Genomic DNA, 20,156 nt, shown 5'->3' with positions numbered 1-20,156 from the left:
TCCCCCTCTGCCTCCTCACTTAACAAACCCTGTTTAACCTTCAGTGTCTCTTTCTCCTAAGATCCTAGCCTGGGACAGGTTACTTAGTTACATGTTATCATAGAACCACATTCTTATCTTTTGGTGAGTATACTCAGTTTATAATAATACAATAATTAGAGTAGTGACTTGATTTTTTTTTCCATTGGGTAAATTTTGTGAAAATAGAGAATGCCAATTTTTGCTTTCCATTGTATACTTGGGACCTAGTGCTGGTATGTGGCAGGCTTTTCATAAATTTGTTGGTTGATAAATGAATGCATGCTCACCTTGCTTTTGTCCTCTTTGGACTTGGATGAGGACGATGGCTTCTTGATCAAATTAGGGAAATTAAGCTGTAAAGAGACTTATTAGAAGAAAAAGGAGCCCTCTCTTAGCTTTACAATAGAATAATAGACTGAATTTATCCAATATAATAGGACTAATTGAATAATTGTATGTGTCCCAAAAAGTCAGCTATATGACGACAGATGAGGCGGGGGGGCCTTAACAGCAGCACAGGTGAGAAAGTCATGGAGGTTTCCTAAGTATGGTATGATATATAAGTAGAACCTAGGGGACTCTGAATGTGTGACCTCACCTGGGTATTGTGTTCCATATCATTGCCCACATTTTAAGTTGAGATGTAGATCAACCAGAGTTCATTCATAGGCATATGATATAAAATAAAATAATGAGGAAATTTGAAGTCATGCCGTTTAAGACTTAAAGAACCTGGAGATATTTATTACAGAAAAGCAAAGACTCCAGGCTGTCATCAGATGTTTGATAGACTCAGAAGCAACTGATTGTTGACTGACTTGTCATTATACTGATGTGTGCATTTATACTTTCATATACCTTTGGGGTAGCTGGTGGTATTTTATAGAGGAGGACTAAAGCTCAAGCCCATAGTCTCAGCTATCAAATCACACTTTCTTTCAAAACAAATCTATTAGAATGTACACCAGAACCTTCTCCCCAGATTCCAAGAACAGCTTAAAAGAAGATAATACTAAAAAAGAACAGACTAGTAAAAAACTGGTTTGAAAACAAAGAAACATACCACAGCTTTCATGAAAGCAAAGGAAAATCCCAAACAATAGAATAGCTAGTTTTTCCATAAAGTGGGTGATGAGGAAGGATGGAAACTCTTGAACAACAAAGAGCAGATGTTAATAAAAGTGGATAATTAAGAATAACTGGTAAATCGATTGTGAGAGCAATTTCTCTTTCATGCATTTTTATTCAACAAATATTTAAATACCTAGTGTGCTTTGGCACTGTGCTAGTTTCTAAGGATACAGCAAAGAACAATATATAGACAAAGCCCTTGGAGCTTCTAGACCTGTAGGAGAAACAAACATTAAAAAGTACATAAAGCCCTGGCCAGTTTGGCTCAGTTAGTTGCATATCCTCCCATGTACCCAGAGGTTGTCTGTTCCATTTCTGGTCAGGGCACATGCCCAGGTTGCTAGGTCGATCTCCTGTAGGGGGTGTGTAGGAGGCAGCCAAACGATGTTTTCTTCTCTCTCTCTCTCCCTTCATCTCTCTCTAAAAAAATCAATTAAAAAATATTTTTAAAAGTGCATGAACAGCTTGCTCAGCACCTTTCCCTTCCCCCACCACCCTCTAGGCATGCTACCTTTGCCCTTCTCTCTCCGAGGCTCCAAGGGCCCTTCTTTTGCTTCTGCAACTTGTTTCCTGAGCCTACGCAGCCCAGCTGGCTCACCTCTACTACCTCTGTGACTTTCTAAATAAACTTTCTCTTATAACTTGAATAAATAAATAAAATAAAAAGTACATAAATTCTTTTATTATAAACTGTGGTGGGTGCTATGAAGAATTATAGACTGCTTTGTGAATGCCCAACAGAGATACCTAACAGTGCAGGAAATCATTGCCAAGATTTTAGTTCTAGAAGATAGAGTGACCAAATATCCCCAACTGTTCTTATAGTGTTGACGCTTGGACATGTGCTCTAACTAACCAAAGAAGAACACAAGGAAAATAATATGGAGGCTAGTGTTAAGATTTTCTCACCCTGATTATGATTAGTTTTAAATGTTAAGTTTATTTTGCTGAGAACATAGCGTGAATTCATTTACTCAGCAAAATTGTTTTGAGCATCTTATATGCCAGGCACTGCACTAGGCCCTGGGGATAGGGTGATAAACATGAAGGGCTGCTAAATTGGGATAGTCTTCCTATTGTGTGTGTGTGTTGTTTTTTTATTTATTGATTTATTGATTGATTTAAGGGAGAGAGACACACACACATAGATTTGGGTGCATTCATTTGTTGATTCTTGTATGTGCCCCTACCAGGGAGCAAACCTGCAGCTTTGATGCATCAAGACAATGTTCCAATCAACTAAGCTACTCAAACCCGTGACTCAGCCAGGGTGGGATAGTCTTCCTGTTCTGATAATACTCTGAGCCCCAGCCTATCCTTTTTCAGATAAGAAGCTTGGCAGGGATCCAGCATAGTCAACCCAAACACAGGCATGGTTACTAATATCACACCCACACCAGCTCAGTCAGTCCTAAGGGAAAGGTTGCCCTGTTCATGAGAATATCCCACTCTGAGACTGGATCAGAGAAAGAGAGGGCAAGTAATTGCTGCAGGTTCTTTCATGCCAGTAGACTCCTTTTCTGATTTTAGGGGCTTGGCAATAAGACTAATTTGATGGGACTTTTTTAGGAGGTTGTGGTTAGAAGTGATGGTAAATAACTATATTAATTTTTCCTAGCTAACTGGGAAATCTTTCTGCCACTTACTGGTTTCTGATGCTACCTTAGTCAACCCTGACACCTTCCTTTTTATCACTTTCTTTCTCACTTCCAATTAATCGCCAGTTCTTGTCTTATTCTAAAAATCTCTTAAAGTACAACTAAGCTCACTCGTTTCAAAGGTTAGTTGAAGCTGACTTTTTTCAAAAAACACATATATTTTATTGATTTTTTTACAGAGAGGAAGGGAGAGGGATAGAGAGTTAGAAACATCAATGAGAAAGAAACATCAATCAGCTGCCTCCTGCACACCCCCTACTGGGGATGTGCCGGCAACCAAGGTACATGCCCTTGACCAGAATCAAACCTGGGATCCTTCAGTCCACAGGCCAACGAGCCAAACCGGTTAGGGCAAAGCTGACTTTTGTTTGTTTTTTTCATAACAAGACTTTCTCAATGAAAGGCAGTGGTGGTTTTACATGGTAGCACAACTCTTGTCTCCTCTGGAACATAGAATGGCTACTTTGAGTAGCTCTGGTCTAGATTACTGTCATTTCCCATGGTCATTAAGGAAACTTTCTGAATCACATGGTAGCTAGGGGTTTTTTTTGTGTTTTTTTTTGTGTTTTTTTTTGTAATTGTAGGAATGTTATAATTATAGATGCAGATTACAAAAAAGAGGAGGAATCTTGTACAATAGGAGAAAAACTATCCTTAGCCAAGTATTTCTGGTTATAAGAATGTCTGTAACTTTTAAAACCAAAGAGGGGTGGGGGGCAAGGGACTGTGGCAAAGGAAGTAAAGAAGTTTGTGTAGGTTCAGCCTCGTGCCACAGGGAAGCTTGGCAGTGCCTCAGTATGAGGTTGCCACAGGACGTGCTCCAGAATGCCTTGTCTAATCAGCTGCTTGCACTTCCACCCAGGTAGAAAGTGCTGGCTGTTGTTTTTTAAATAGGACTGAAGTACCATCATCAACTGTAAATTCTTCATAGTCTTTTAGACATCATACTTCAGTATATATGCATTGGGGAGGTTCATAGCCCATGTAATATCCAAACCTTCATCTCCTCCCAATGACCTCACATAAGTAGCAGAGAACTTTTTTTAATGATTGAGCCATGCTATTTCTTTAGCAGACATGTGAAATCGTAAAACATTTGGCAAAACACTGCTATATTCCCACCTGAGTGGGTCATATAGGTATGCTATAATGCAGCTGTCAATTTCTTAGCAAAGTACAGTGTTGAAATTTGGTGGTTGGTATCAAATTACTTCATCCACCTAACTTCACTTCATTGGTTTTGTTCATGTAACGCTTTCATCTCCTTCAGAACTTGCCTGAATTCATCCTCCTTTTTGTTCTTATAAACCTTTTTAAGCACATTTCCAGGGAGTGATCCAGATTGGGTTTCAAGTCTTAGAGGAAGGTCAGAAAGCCTAGGGTGGGAGCGGAGGGAACTTTCTGCTGCAATTCTCCCTTGGTGGGTGCTCCCTTTCTGGCCAGTGTCCTCTCCCCTCTCTAGTTGAGGCCACTGATAATGTGGGAAGGTGTTGAGTACTCAGGCGAAGCCCCACTCCTGGGACCAAGCCCAGACAGCAGCGCAGTGAGAGTCAGCCACTCAGCCTTGCTCCGACCATGACACAGTGCAGTGCTTCTTTCTCCAAGATCAGGAGGAATTTGTTTTGTGTTATTAATCTTCACCCAAGGATATTTTTCCCATTGATTTTTTAGAGAGAGTGCAAGGGAGGGACGGAGGGAAAGACAGAAACATCTTTGTGAAAGAGATACCTTGATCAGTTGCCTCCTGCACTTAACCTGGGGATCAAACCTGCAACCCAGGTATGTGACCTGGAATTGAACCTGTGACCCTTCAGTGCTCAGGCCAAGGTTAAATCCTCTAGCCAGGGCAGAAGGAATTTTTAAAATGCAGATATGTTTCTGTCCTGTTGGAAGAAAAGAGTTGGGTAGCTTGGCCTAATTCAGGACAAAAGCCAGAGTCCTAGCCAGGGTCTACCTCAGCCTAGAGTAGAGAAGCAGTATAATAGAGAGTAGAATTTCCCAGACGTGTGATCCTAGATGGTGTAGAGACAACACAAATAATGCTGAATTACAGAAAACCACTGTGTAAATTAGCATTTGTCTTTCTGATTATGTCAGAGTACCCTTTCTGCTTGTAAACTCCCATTTCCTTCTTATAACCACTTTAAATCTTTTCTGCTCATAAGTCCCTTGTTTAATCCATTTAGCACTCTCAATAGAAGGGCTTTTCAGCTCATCAGGCCTGGGTTTGACTTCTGACCCTATACCTATTAATCATGTTAAGCCACTTAACTTTTTTTGATCTCCGTTTTCTTCTGTTAAATGTTTTGTGTGAAGACTGAATAAGCTTACCTATGTAAAGATCCTAGTGTTGTGCATCTAATAATAACTGCAACAGTTAAATTTTTTAAAAAATATATTTTTATTGATTTTCAGAGGGAAAGGAGAGGGAGAGAGAGAGAAACATCAATGATGAGAGAGAATCATTGACCAGCTGCCTCCTGCATGCCCCACACTGGGGATCTTGAGCCCCTAACTCAGACATGTGCCCTGACTGGGAATCAAATGGCGACCTCGTGGTTCATAGGTTGATGCTCAACCATTGAGCCACACGGGCCGGGCGCAATAGTTAAATTTTATTCTTACTAAGTGCTAGGCACTGTGTTGAGTATTTCATATGCATGATTTCACTTAATCTACATAACAGAACCATTAGATTAGTATCAGAATTATCTCCATTTTACAAATGAGGCCACTGAAGTTTAAAGAGGTTAATTAATAAGTGGCTAAATTGGGATTCAATCCTAGGCTGTCTGAATCTGAAATGCTTGCACTTAACCTCTACAGTTTTATTATTGAATATATTTTAGGTCCTCAATATGAGTTTCTTTCTTCTCTTTGCCTTCTACTTCCATCCCTGCCATTTCCCAGTATCTTTTTCTATATCTTTTGATGCTTGCCCTCTGTCTTAGAGAAGACTTTTTTCATCTTTAGTCATTGCACCTCTACTCTCCATACTCTTCTCTGACTCTAGGTACCCACTATTATTGCTTCTCCAGAACTATTTTGATCTATATTCCATTCATATTTCCCAATTTTAGAGGGACAAAAACCACTTCCTTTCAACACCACATTTATCATCAGGCAGCCTTTGGCTTCTTTCTGTTCATTTCTCTACCACCCTCTTCAATCCTCACAGTCTGGCATTTCCCCCTTCACTAGTCAGGGACACAGGAGGAGAAATTTGCAATTTGTCTAGAACAGGAGAGTAATCTTTTCATCTGAGGCAAGAGTAAGGGAGTAAAGCAAGCATGTCAGACTCAAAGGCTAACAAGGTTTAAGTTTATGTGGGCTTCAAAAAAACAAAAGCTTAAATTTTCATAGAAACCTAGGTTTATTTTGATAGAGTCATGCTGAATACAAAGGGCTGAAATAAATGAGTAATCGTTAACATAAAATAATAGGACATTTTAATAAAAATTAATATTTTGTCTTGAACATTAACTTACCAGACATTGAATAACTACACAGATTAATAGGCATAATGCAAATAAACCTATTTTTCTTATTCTCTGAAAGCGAAAAATTTCCTGTTGCACAGACCAAACAAGTGAGTCCAAGACTAATGACGTGGCTGCTAAAATATTCGCAGCTAATATTAGTGGAGAGAGATGGTGCATCTGCGCGTAAGGCGTGTAAGGGAAATGAATGCAACACGATTATAGTAATCAGTCATTAGCGAACGTTGTAGTTCATTATTAATAACTAGAGGCCCGATGCACAAAATTTGTGCATGGGGAGCAGTGTGTCCCTCAGCCCAGCCTGCATCCTCTCCAGTCTGGGACCCCACCGGGATTGGGCCTAAACGGGCAGTTGGACATCCCTCTCACAATCCAGGACTGCTGGCTCCCAACCGCTCGCCTTTCTGCCAGCCTAATCACCCCTTAACCACTGCCCTGCCAGCCTGATTACCGCCTAACTGCTCCCCTGCTGGCCCAACTGCCCCTAACTGCCCTCCCCTGCTGGCCTGGTCACACCTAACTGTCTTCCCCTGCAGGCCTGGTCACCCCCAACTGCCCTCCCCTGCTGGCCTGGTCACCCCCAACTGCCCTCCCCTACTGGCCTGGTTGCCCCTAACTGCCCTCCCCTGCCAGCCTGGTCACCCACAACTGCCCTCCCCTCCTGGCCCGATTGCCCCTAACTGCCCTCCCCTGCCCTGCCGGCCATCTTGTGTCCACATGGGGGCGGCCATCTTTGACCTTATGTGTGTTGGAGTGATGGTCAATTTGCATATTACCTCTTTATTATATAGTATTATGTATAACAGGATAAGGTAAAAATTAAGTTACGAAATTTTCATTAAAACATTTCTTACATACCGTTATATTGGCTGAGATGCATGCAGTCTGTGGGCCCCAAGTTTGACATGCTTGAAGTAAAGGAATGTTACATGCCTATGAGGATTAATCAGGAAGAAATGTTTGGGGATTGACCCTTATTTTCTTGGGACACAGTAGGCACATTTACCTGCCAGGACTATGGGGGTGAGGGATTGGAAAACCCTTTAAGTGCTGACCAGGGAGAAGTAAAAGGATTGGTAAAGACCTGCCAGAGGTGGCAACTTTCTTTCTGTCAAAGGGCAGGTGGTGTCATACATGTATGGATGAGGGAGAATATCAACTACAGCCTGAGTCAACATTTGGCAGGTCTTATGTAGTAAGGACAAGGACATGGGCAAAGGAACTGATGCTTGGCAGGACATTGAACCAACTGTCCATAAGGCAATGGAGGGAAGGAACTGGAGTGTTAATAACTGGCAGATGTGGGGGTAGGAGATCGTGACACACAGAAGTTTGATTTTGAGGTATTCAACAGACTTACCATTTACCCAGTGATAATTTCATTAGTTCAGGGATGGGAAACCTTTTTTCTGCCAAGGGCCATTTGGATATTTGTAACATTCACAGGCCATACAAAATTATTAACTTAAAAATTAGCCTGCTATATTTGGTCAAACATTTAATTAACTCATCCCTAATGCATTGGCAGGGCCAGATCAAATGATTTCTTGGGCCTTATACAGCCTGAGCGCTAGATGTTCCCCACCCCTATTTTAGTTTCTACTGTCATTGGGGTTATTAGGAGGAACTATCTGGCATTATTGAGCGTCTGTTCTATTTTAAGCAATTTTCCAAGCACAGGGACACAAAGCTAGAACAAGATACAATCCCTGCTTTCAAGGAGCTTATAGTTTATAGGAGAAACTCACATGAACATTTGATAATGTGTAAAGGTCAGTTCATCTACATAGAGATCTGCAGGGGGAATGGGAACAGAGAGCTGAGAATTGAATCCTTGGATACACTTTGCATGGAGGTGGGAGTAAACTTTTCACCTCTGCTGCCTTGCCTCTCACTTATGGATTGTGAGCTCCTCAGACAAATTACTTGCACAGTGACCTGTATATACCAGTAGGAGGAATACAGTGAATTTTTATGAATTTATTAATGTCTCTTTGTCCCCAGGTGGAAGAAGCTGGGCAGGTGTTTCTGTTGATGAAAAAAGATTATCGAATCTCCCGAAATGTTCGACTGGCTTGGTTCCTCAATCACCTGCATCAAACAGTGCAGGCCACACCCCAGGAGATGTTGGTGAGGCCCAAAGACATACAGGATGCGAGGGGCCGGCTCAGAAAATCTGCTTTTTAAGAGGGTACTGGAAAGAGGCAGGAGGGGAGACTAACTCTGGGAAGGGCAAGTGACTTTGCCCACAAGATGATTCTTCAGGAAAAATTTTGTTTCATAATTTTCCAGATAGGAAAAGTATGTGTAAGTATGTGTTGGGTTGTGGGAGGTGGAGCCAATGTTGTGTCATTTTGGCTATGGAAGTTCAGGCCCTGGGAAAAAAGGTGTGCCTCTTTCCTGACACGTTCCTTTTCTCTTCATCCTAATTGTCAGCTTCAGTCTGAGCAGGAATTGGAAGTCCTCAGTGTCTTGCCCCCTGGGTGGCAGCCAGATGAACCAGTGGTCCCAAGGCCATTCCTCCTCGTACCTTCCACTCAGGTCACCTTCTTGGCTTGGCAGTATCGATTTGTCATTGAGCTGGACCTTAGCCCATCTACTGGCATTGTGGTAAGGAGCTGGGGGAGACAGTGGGAGAAAGGATGGGGTGGGTGTGAGGAGGAGAGGGAAAGGCTTGGGAGGAATGAAAAATGATCTCAGCCTACCATTGTGGAAGGAGACAGGCTGTAAGGGAATGGTGGGTAAAAACAGATCCCATTCCAGTGGTGGCACTGTGTTTGGAGGTGCGATCAACCTGAAGATAAGAGGCCCACTGACCCATGAAAGCTGCTTGTCTCTGCCCTCTGTCCAGGGCTGCCTTTGCTCACCCTTGAGAGATCTTTGTGTGCATTGCCCTCAGGATGATTCCACGGGGGAGATCTTGTTTGATGAAGTTTTCCACGCCCTCTCCCGCTGCCTCTGTGGGCTGCTTCGGCCCTTCCGAGTGCCTGGATCTTGCATCGACTTCCAGCCTGAGATCTACGTAACTATCCAGGCCTACTCCTCAATTATTGGCCTACAGTCCCACCAGGTATTGCATCCTTTCTCCAAGTTTGTACCCTCAGATCTCATTTCTGGTAGTCCTGCGACCACATCCTTATCCTGGTCTACTACATGTGCCCAAAGTCCCCAACTCTGCTAGCTTCTTTTTTTTTTTTAGCATTTTTAAAAATCTTCATTGTTCAGATTATTACAGATGTTCCTCTTTTTTCCCCCCCATAGCTCCCCTCCACCTGGTTCTCACTCCACCCCATGCCCTCCCCCTCCCCGCCATGTCCTCATCCATAGGTGTAAAATTTTTGTCCAATCTCTCCCGCACCCCCCACACCCTCTTTCCCCTGAGAATTGTCAGTCTACTCCTTTTCCATGCCCCTGATTCTATTACATTCACCAGTTTATTCTGTTCATCAGATTTTTTATTCATTTGATTTTTAAATTCACTTGTTGATAGGTATGTATTTGTTGTCACTTTGTTCATAATTTTTTATCTTTACCTTTTTCTTCTTCTTCCTCTTCTTAGAGAATACCCTTCAGCATTACATATAATACTGGTTTGGTGGTGATGAAATCCTTTAGCTTTTTGTTGTCTGTGAAGATCTTTATCTGACCTTCTAAATGATAGCTTTGCTGGGTAGAGTAATCTTGGTTGTAGGTTCTTGCTATTCATCACTTTGAATATTTCTTGCCACTCCCTTCTGGCCTGCATAGTTTCTGTTGAGAAATCAGCTGACAGTCGTATGAGTGCTCCCTTGTAGGTAACTAACTGTTTTTCTCTTGCTGCTTTTAAGATTCTCTCTTTGTCTTTTGCCTTTGGTATTTTAATTATGATGTGTCTTGGTGTGGTCCTCTTTGGATTCCTCTTGTTTGGGGTTCTATGCACTTCCTGGATTTGTAAGTCTATTTCTTTCACCAGGTAGGGAAATTTTCTGTCATTATTTCTTCAAATAGGTTTTCAATATCTTGCTCTCTCTCTTCTTCTGGCACCCCCATAATTCGGGTGTTGGTATGCTTAAAGTTTTCCTAGAGGCTCCTTACACTATCTTCATATTTTTGGATTATTTTCTTTTTGCTCTTCCGGTTGGGTGTTTCTGCTTCCTTGTATTTCAAATCTTTTATTTGATTATTGGGATCCTCTAGTCTACTGTTGAATCTCTGTATATTATTCTTTTTTTTTTTTATTGATTTTTTACAGAGAGGAAGGGAGAGGGATAGAGAGTCAGAAACATCGATGAGAGAGAAACATCGATCAGCTGCCTCCTGCACACCCCCCACTGGGGATGTGCCCGCAACCAAGGCACATGCCCTTGACCGGAATCGAACCTGGGACCCTTCAGTCCGCAGGCCGACGCTCTATCCACTGAGCCAAACCGGTTTCGGCTGTATATTATTCTTTATTTCAGTCAGTGTATACTTATTTTCTGACTGGCCCTTTTCCGTTGTTTTTGGCATTCTCACTAAGATCTGGAGGTCTCACTAAGTTCCTCAGAGGTTTTTAGAAGATTCTTGAGTAACCTTATAACTATGGTTTTGAACTCTATATCCAGTAGTTTGCCTTCCTCCATTTCTTTCATTCATTACATGTTTCTTTGTCTCCGCATTTTGGCTGCTTCCCTGTGTTGATAGAGTGGCCTTGTGTGGAAGGTGTCCTATAGGGCCCAGTGGCTCATGCTCCGCAATCATCTGAGGTGGACACTCTTGGTGCACCCCTTTGTGGGCTGTGTGTGTAGTCTTGTTATAGTTAAGCCTTGATTGCTGTTGGTATCACTGGGAGGAATTGACCTCCAGGCCAATTGGCTGTGAGGACCAGCTGTGTCTACAATGGAAAAATTGCTGTGCAGGAGGCACCCTTATGGGGCAGGACTTGCTTTAGTGGGGCTTTGGTGCTCACTGAATCTGCCCCTTGAGTGTGTTGCTTATGGATGTGAAGAGTTGTAATCCGGTATGGTCTTATACTGACCATTGGGTACACTGGCTCTTGGATTTCCAAGGAGGTGAAAAGTCAGCCACTTCCTGAGGCCACCCAGCAAGAGCTGTAGAGAGATCTGCAGATTCCTCCTCTTTGTATAGGGTTTGGAAGTACCCAGATGAGGCCCAGCTGTGAACTAAGGCATGCTGCTGCTGCCAAGCCTTGGGCCTTCTTTTGGAAGCTTTGGGCTCTCTGACCCAGCTGCAGTTTGACAGGTTTTAAGCTGAGAAAGGACAGGCCATTCATATGCAAAAGCTGCTGTGCACAGCTTGGGTGGGGTTGTAAATTGGGTAGGGTGGGGCCTCAGGGAATGATCATGTGGAGCAAACAGCAATGGCTGCCAGTCAGCCATGCACTGGAGAGGTCTCCGCGTCCAGGGCCCCCGTGTAGGAACAATGATCACTGTGAGCACCTCTGAGAGAAAGCCGCCCTCGCATTCCAGCCTGATGCCAGATAGTCCAATTTCTCCCCATATGAGACTGGGTCCTCAGGGTCTCACCTGGAACTGGAGTTCAGAGCAATCGGGAGCTTGTATCTCCCTCCTGATTGAAAAAAACAACAACAGTAGTGCACCCCATTGCCAGCCTGTTCTGTGCTTGTCTCCACACCTCCGCACCTCCTACCCATCTCATTGTGCTTTTTTCTTTCCTTCTAGTTGTAGAACTTCCACTCAGCCAGCTTTCCTGTGGTTCTGGATGATAGTTATTTTGTCTTTTAGTTGTAGTTTTGATGTGGTTATGAGAGGCAGCAAGTACATGTGTTTACCTATGCCAACATCTTGGTTCTCCCCCTCTGCTAGCTTCTTAAACCTATTTCTTAGTCATCTCTATGAGTCTCTCTCCTCTTGAAAGAATCAGTTCCTCTGGTCTTAAAGAGCCTTCCCATAAGCTTTAGGTCAGTTGGCATTGATTGGACACATTTCTCTCTCACTCCTCTAAGTCTCTAGTTCTGGCTACTGGAGTCTGTTTTTTTTGTGTGTCCTGACTCTTGGCACTAACCTTAGAAGTTGGTCTTCAGGAATAGTTTTATGATTTTGAAATATAACCAATACTCAGAAATGTAATTTCTTCCAAGGACAGAGGCGGGTCATTTTCTCTGAGAGCCCTGTAAAGTGTGGGGTGTAATGCTGACCAGATCATTACAGTGCTTATCCAACACCCAAGCAGGCTATCACAAGACACTCCTTTTTGAGAATGGCCAAGTCTGTTACTGGAATATCTGTTTTTGGCTTCAATAAGCATGACCCGGTTCCCCCTCATCCACTTTTTATTTATTTATTTATTTTTTATTTTTTTATTGTTTAAAGCAGTGTTTCTCAACCTTTCTAATGCCCGTGACCCTTTAATACAGTTCCTCATGTTGTGGTGACCCCCAACCATAAAATTATTTTCGTTGCTACTTCATAACTAATTTTGCCACTGTTATGAATCGTAATGTAAATATCTGTGTTTTCCGATGGTCTTTGACCCTGCTAGCGGTTCTCAACCTGTGGGTTGCGACCCACAGGTTGAGAACCGCTGCTATAGAGCCTAAGACCATCGGTTGAGAACCACTGGTTTAAAGTATTACAAGTAGTAGTACATATGTCTCCTTTTTTTTCCCCATTGACCTTACCCTGGCCTCCCCTACCCACCCCGCACATGCCCTCACCCACCCCCCTAGTGTCTTGCGTCCACAAGTCCTTCAGTTGATCTCTTACCTCCCCCATCTTCCCCCAGCCTTTCCGCTGTAATTTGACAGTCAGGTCGATGCTTCTCTGCCTCTGTATCTATCTTTTTGTTCATCAGGTTATAATGTTCTTTATTAGCCATAAATGAGTGAGATCATGTGGTATTTTTCTTTCACTGACTGGCTTATTTCACTTAGCATAATGCTCTCCAGTTCCATCCATGCTGCTGCAAATGGTAAGAATCCCTTCTTTTTTATAGCAGTATAGTATTCCTTTGTGTAGATGTACCATAGTTTTCTAATCCACTCATCTGCTGATGGGCATTTAGGCTGTTTGCAAATCTTAGCTATTGTAAATTGTGGTGCTATGAACATAGGGGTGCGTATATCCTTTCTGACTGATGTTTCTGTTTTCTTAGGATATATTCCTAGAAGTGGTATGACTGGGTCAAATGGCAGTTCCATTTTTAAATTTTTGAGGAAACGCCATACTGTTTTCCATAATGGCTGCACCAGTCTGCATTCCCACCAACAAGGAGGGTTCCTTTTTCTCTGCACCCTCTCCAGCACTTGTCGTTTGTTGGTTTGTTAATGATAGCCATTCTGACAGGTGTGAGGTGGTACCTCATTGTTGTTTTGATTTGCATCTTTTGGATGATTAGTGACTTTGAGCATGTTTTCATATGTTTCTTGGCTTTCTGAATGTCCTCTTTAGAAACCTGTCTATTTAGATCCTTTGCCCATTTTTTGATTGGATCGTTTATCTTCATTTTGTTAAGTTGTATGAGTTCCCTGTAAATGTTGGAGATTAAGCCCTTACCGGAGATAACATTGGCAAATGGGCTTTGGGCTTTCTTGTTGTTTTGTTGATGGTTTCTTTTGCTGTGCAGAAGCTTTTTATTTTGATATATTCCCATTTGTTTATTTTCTCCTTAGTCTCTCTTGCCCTAGGATCTGTGTCTGTAAAGTTATTGCTATGACATATGTCTGCAATTTTGCTGCCTATGGAGTCTTGTAGGATTTTTATGGTTTCCTGTCTTACATTCAAGTCCTTTAGCCATTTTGAGTTTGTTTTTGTGTATAGTGTAAGTTGATGATCTTGTTTCTTTCTTTTTTTTTTTTACATGTATCTGACCAAATTTCCCAGCACCATTTATTAAAGAGACGGTTTTTACTTCATTGTATGCTCTTGCCTCCTTTGTCAAATATTAATTGAGTATAATGGCTTGGGTCAATTTCTGGGTTCTCTGTTCTGTTCCATTGGTCTATACCAGGGGTGGGCAAACTTTTTGACTCGAGGGTCACAATGGGTTCTTAAACTGGACCGGAGGGCCGGAACAAAAGCATGGATGGAGTGTTTGTGTGAACTAATATAAATTCAAAGTAAACATCATTACATAAAAGGGTACAGTCTTTTTTTTTTATTTCAATAGTTTTATTCATTTCAAACATTTTAACACCAGTTGATGCTAATGTGCAGTGGTGCATGTTAACACAAATGCCCTGTAGCACGCATTTTTACAGGCGCAAGGGGGAGAAGCAAACGCAGGGCAAAATGCATTTGTTTTGCCTCTAACACATGCGGTTAGTGGCCACGGTAGCGTTACTGATACCACATCCGTATCAGCAAAAAAATGCAGCCGCAGCATGGCTAGTGTGACATGTCCTCTGTGTGTCTTTTTCCCTGCTGCGCGCGTCTGCAGTGGGAAAAAAAACTGCAGTGGATACAAGCGCTAAAAGCTGAAAGTCTTTGTTGTTTTATTAACAAGTCATTGTGATGTACAGAATGTGGGAACAGGAAAAAATTGTGTTTGAGTAGAGCTCTTAATCTTACCTCAGAAGGGCTCTGATACTATGCTCTCCAGGGGCGTTTCTCCCTACATCACCATGATAACGTGTCTACGCATTCCCAGGGTGATGTTGGGAGACGCGTCCGCGGGCATTACAAGGAGCCTCTGGAAGATTGAGAGGTTGTTCCTTCTACTGAGTGGGCGGATTTATATCTCAGAAGAAGGAGCTGCGGCCGTGTTTCCCGACGTTGCCATGTTAACACTGCTGCTGGTGAAGGAGCGGAGGGGAGAGCAAGAGAACCCTCTGCTCTTTCGGCTCCGCAGGCCGGATAGAACAGCCGAACGGGCCGGATCTGGCCCGCGGGCCATAGTTTGCCCACGGCTGGTCTATACACTGAGTGGCCAGATTATTATGACCACCCCATCAGTACCTCGTTGGGCCACCTTTTGCCTTCAATACTGCGGTGATTCTTTTTGGCATTGACTCCACAAGATGTCAAAAGGTGATGTGAGGAATCTGACACTATGCCTGATGAATAGCACTGTCCAGTTCTGTGAGATTTGATGGTTGTGGAACCAGCTGCCTGATGGCACTTATAACTTCATCCCACAAATGCTCAATTGGATTGAGATCTGGTGATTGTGGGGGCCACCTAAGCAAGGTAAAGTCTCCCTCATGTTCTTGAATCCACTCCTGCACAATATGAGCACCGTGGCATGGCGCATTGTCTTGTTGGAAGAAGCCATCTCCATTGGGATACGCCATCAACATGATAGGATGAAGTTGATCAGCAACGATACTTAGGTATGTTGCGCTATTCAGACGTTGTTCCACACGAATTAAAGGGCCCAAATCATGCCAGGAAAACATGCCCCAAACCATAACACTGCCCCCACCAGCTTAAAGGGTTGTACTCATGCATGTGGGGTGCATGCTTTCATGCTGTTTCCGTGAAAATTCTCACTCTGTCATCTGCATGATGCAACTGGAAACGTGATTCATCAGACCACATGACTTTTTTCCAATGCTCGACTGTCCAATCCTTGTGTTCCTATGTGAATTGGAGACGTTTTATCTTGGTAACTGCAGACAGCAAAGGTGTTCGAACAGGCCTTCGGCTTCCATATCCCATACGATGCAGTGTATGGCTAATTTGCCTACAAACGTCAGGTGGTCATAATAATCTGGCCACTCAGTGTATGTCTGTTCTTGTGCCAGTACCAGGCAGTTTTGAGAACTGTGGCTTGGTAATATAGCTTGATGTCTGGTATTGTGATCCCTCCAACTTTGTTCTTCTTTCTCAGGATAGCTGTGGCTATTTGTGGTCTTTTTTTATTCCAGATGAATTTTTGGAGAGTTTGTTCTAGATCTTTGAAATATGCCATTGGTATTTTAATAGGTATTGCATTGAATCTGTAGATTGCTTTAGGTAGTATGGACATTTTAATGATGTGGATTCTACTAATCCATGAACATGGTATGTTCTTCCATTTGTTTATGTCTTCCTCTATCTTTTTTTTCAAGGTCCTGTAGTTTTCCAAGTACAGTTCTTTTATGTCCTTAGTTAAGTTTATGCCTAGGTATCTTAATTTTTTTGGTGCAGTGGTAAATGGGATTTTTTTTTTTCATTTCTCTTTCTGTGAGCTCATTATTGATGTATAAAAAGGCCATAGACTTCTGAGTGTTAATTTTGTATCCTGCTATATTGCCAAATTCATTTATTAGGTCTAGTAGTTTTTTTATGGAGTCTTTGGGGTTTTTTATGTATAGTATCATGTCATCTGTGAATAAGGACAGTTTTACTTCTTCTTTTCCAATTTGGATGCCTTTTATTTCTTCTTCTTGTCTGATCACTATGGCTAGTACTTCTAGTACTATGTCGAACAGGAGTGGTGAAAGTGGGCATCCCTGTCTTGTTCCTGTTCTTAGGGGAAATGGTTTTAGTTTTTGCCCATTGAGCATGGTGTTGGCTGTAGGTTTGTCATATAGGGCTTTCATTATGTTGAGGTATGATCCCTCTATTCCCACTTCGCTGCGAGTTTTTTTTTTTTTTAATCAGGAAAGGGTGTTGAATTTTGTCAAATGCTTTTTCTACATCTATTGATATGATTATGTGATTTTTGTCTCTCAGTTTGTTTATGTGATGTATCACATTTATTGATTTACGGATATTGTACCATCCTTGCATCCCTGGAATAAATCCCACTTGGTCATTGTGTATGATCTTTCTAATTTATTGCTAAATCCAATTTGCTAGAATTTTGTTGAGGATTTAAGCATGTATGTTCATCAGAGATATTGGCCAGCCCTAACTGGTTTGGCTCAGTGGATAGAGCATCGGCCTTCGGACTGAAAGGTCCCAGGTTGGATTCCGGTCAAGGGCATGTACCTTGCTTGTGGGCACATCCCCAGTAGGAGATATGCAGGAGGCAACTGATTGATGTTTCTCTCTCATCGATGTTTCTAACTATCTATCCCTCTCCCTTCCTCTCTGTAAAAAAAATCAATAAAATATATATTTTTTTAAAAGGATATTGGCCTGTAGTTCTCTTTTTTTTTGGTCTCTTTATCTTGTTTTGGGATCAGGGTAATGCTGGCTTCATAGAAAGAGCTTGGAATTGTGCCTTCCTCTTGAATTTTTTGGAATAGTCTGAGGAGGATAGGTTTTAGTTCTTCTTTGAATGCTTGGTAGAACTCCCCTGTAAAGCCATCCAGACCAGGGCTTTTGTTTGCTGGAAGATTTTTGATCACTGTTTCAATTTCTTCGGTAGTTATTGGCCTATTCAGGTTGTTTGATTCTTCTTGGTTGAGTTTTGGAAACTTGTATTTTTCTAAGAATATGTCCATTTCATCTAGGTTGTCCATTTTGTTGGAATAGAGTTGTTCATAGTATCCTATATAATAAAGAGGTAATATGCAAATTGACCGTCACACCCTCACATGCTGGCTGCCTATGACCAGGCCGGAAGGGGGTTAGTAAGGGACGACCAAACGACTGAACAAGCAGGCTGCGTGGGGCAACCAGGCCGGCAGGGGGGTTATTGAGGGATGACTAAACAACTGAACAAGCAGACTGCATGGGGCAACCAGGCCGGCAGGGGGGGTTAGTGAGGAATGACCAAATGACTGAACAGCACGCTGCGTGGGGCAACCAGGCCAGTGGGGGGGGGGGGACAGTAAGAGGGCAGCCAGGCTGGCAGGGGGGCAGTTAGGGGTGACCAGGCTGGTGGGGGGTGCAGTTGGGGGCGACTAGGCCATCAGGGGGGGCAGTTGGGGGCGACCAGGCCAGCAGGGGAAGCCATTGGGGGTGACCAGGCCAGCAGGGGGGGCAGTTAGGGGCAACCAGACAGGCAGAGGGGGGCAGTTGGGAGCAATTAGGCTGGCTGGGGGTAGTGAGGGGTGACTAGGCTGGCAGGGGTGTGGGCAGTAGGGGGTGACCAAGCCGGCAGAGGGGTGCAGTTGGGGGTGACCAGGCCGGCAGGAGAGGCAGTTAGGGGCCACCAGGTAGGCAGGCAGGTGAGCGATTAGGAACCAGCAGTCCAAGATTGTGAGAGGGATGTCTGACTGCTGGTTTAGGCCCGATCCCCGGGACCGGGCCTAAACAGGCAGTTGGACATCCCCTGAGGGATCCTGGATTGGAGAGCGTGCAGGCTGGGCTGAGGGGACCCCCCCTGCGCATGAATTTTGTGCACCAGACCTCTAGTTTTTTCATAATTGTTTGTATTTCTGTGGGATCGGTTGCTACTTCACCTCTTTCATTTCTGATTTTGTTTATTTGGGTCCTCTCTCTTTGCTTCTTGGTGAGCCTGGCTAGAGGTTCATCAATCTTGTTTATCCATTCAAAGAACCAGCTCTTGGTTTTGTTGATCTTTTGTACTGTTTTTTTGGCCTCTATGTCATTTATCTCCACTCTGATCTTTATTTTCTTCCTTCTGCTTACACTGGGCTTTTTTTGTTGCTCTCTTTCTAACTCTTTGAGTTTTAGGGTTATATAATTTATTACCATTGTTTCTTGTTTTTTTGAGGTAGGCCTGTAGAGCTATGAACTTCTCTCTCAAGACTGTTTTCACTGTGTCCCATAGATTTTGGATTGTTGTGTTTTCATTGTTGTTTGTTGCCATGATGCTTTTTATTTCTTCTTTGATCTCTCTGGTAACCCAGTCATTGTTTAATAGCATGCTATTTAGCCTCCAGGTGTTTGATTTTTTTTATTATTTTTATTGTAGTTGATTTTTAGTTTTATGCCATTGTGATCTGAGAAGATGCTTGATATGATTTCTATCTTCTTGAATTTGAAGAGACTTTGCCTGTGTCCCAACATATGGTCTATCTTTGAAAATGACCCATGTGCACTTGAAAAGAATGTATATTCTGTGGCTTTGGGGTGAAATGTTCTGAAGATGTCGGTTAATTCCATCTGATCTAGTGTGTCATTTAGGATTGATATTTCTTTGCTAATTTTTTGTTTAGAGGATTTGTCCATTGGTGTTAGTGGGGTATTAAAGTCCCCTACTATGACTGTATTGCAGTCAATCTCTCCCTTGATATCCTCCAGGAGTTTTTTTTATATATTTGGGTGTTCCTGTATTGGGTGCATATATGTTTACCAGAGTTATATCTTCTTGTTGGATTGCTCCCTTTAGTATTATGAAGTGGCCTTCCTTATCTCTTGTTATGTTCCTCACTTTGAGATTTAATTTGTCAGATATAAGTATTGCTACCCCAGTTTTTTTTTTCATTTCCATTCACCTGACATACCTTTTTCCATCCCTTCACCATCAGTCTATGTGAGTCCTTTTTTCTGAGGTGGGTTTCCTGTAGACAGCAGATATATGGGTCATGTTTTCTTATCCACTCAGCTATCCTATGTCTTTTGATTGGGGCATTTAATCCATTTACATTTAAAGTTATTGATAGGTACTTGTTTGTCGCCATTTTTATTTTTTATGCTTGTGTTCCTTCTTCACTTCCTATTTCTTCTTTTTACAGCAGACCCTTTAGCATTTCTTGCATTGCTGGTTTGGTTGTGATAAACTCCCTTAGTTCTTTTTTGTCTGTGAAGCTCCTGATTTCACCCTCAATTTTGATTGATAGCCTTGATGGGTACAGTATTCTTGGATTCAGACCCTTTCTTTGCAGGACTTTGTATATTTTATTCCATTCCCTTCTGGCCTGATGTGTTTCTGTTGAGAAATCAGTCACTAGTCTGATGGGGGATCCTTTGTAGGTAACTTTCTGTCTCTCTCTGGCCGCATTTAAGATTCTTTGTTGTTGGTGTTTGCCAATTTAATTATAATGTGCCTTGGCTTCAGTCTTTTGGAGTTCATTTTGTTTGGGGCTATGGGAGCTTCTTGGACTTGTGTGAATTTTTTCTTCCCTATA

At 42.5% G+C, this 20,156-nt stretch overlaps 1 protein-coding gene and 1 pseudogene across 2 annotated transcripts in view; one reads left to right on the top strand and one right to left on the bottom strand.

The window, feature by feature from the left end:
* The window catches only part of SZT2 (SZT2 subunit of KICSTOR complex), a 69,902-nt gene that overhangs the window by 3,983 nt on the left and 45,763 nt on the right, over nucleotides 1-20,156 (top strand). The window contains exons 2-4 of the mRNA XM_080657322.1: nucleotides 8,315-8,440; nucleotides 8,747-8,920; nucleotides 9,210-9,380. Coding sequence (XP_080513448.1) covers nucleotides 8,315-8,440; nucleotides 8,747-8,920; nucleotides 9,210-9,380 — 471 coding nt within the window. The remainder of the gene's footprint in view (nucleotides 1-8,314; nucleotides 8,441-8,746; nucleotides 8,921-9,209; nucleotides 9,381-20,156) is intronic.
* LOC308242568 (DNA replication complex GINS protein PSF1-like) lies at nucleotides 3,569-5,704 on the bottom strand (annotated as a pseudogene). Its single transcript has 2 exons — nucleotides 5,699-5,704; nucleotides 3,569-4,119 (listed from the first exon to the last, which is right to left on the bottom strand). The product of its transcript is annotated as a DNA replication complex GINS protein PSF1-like (transcript).

This window comes from Plecotus auritus (assembly GCF_963455305.1).
Source record: "Plecotus auritus genome assembly, chromosome: 2".
NCBI classification, from domain to species: domain Eukaryota; kingdom Metazoa; phylum Chordata; class Mammalia; order Chiroptera; family Vespertilionidae; genus Plecotus; species Plecotus auritus.
The sequence above is the reverse complement of the archived record's forward strand: the minus strand, read 5'-3'. Positions and strand labels throughout refer to the sequence as shown.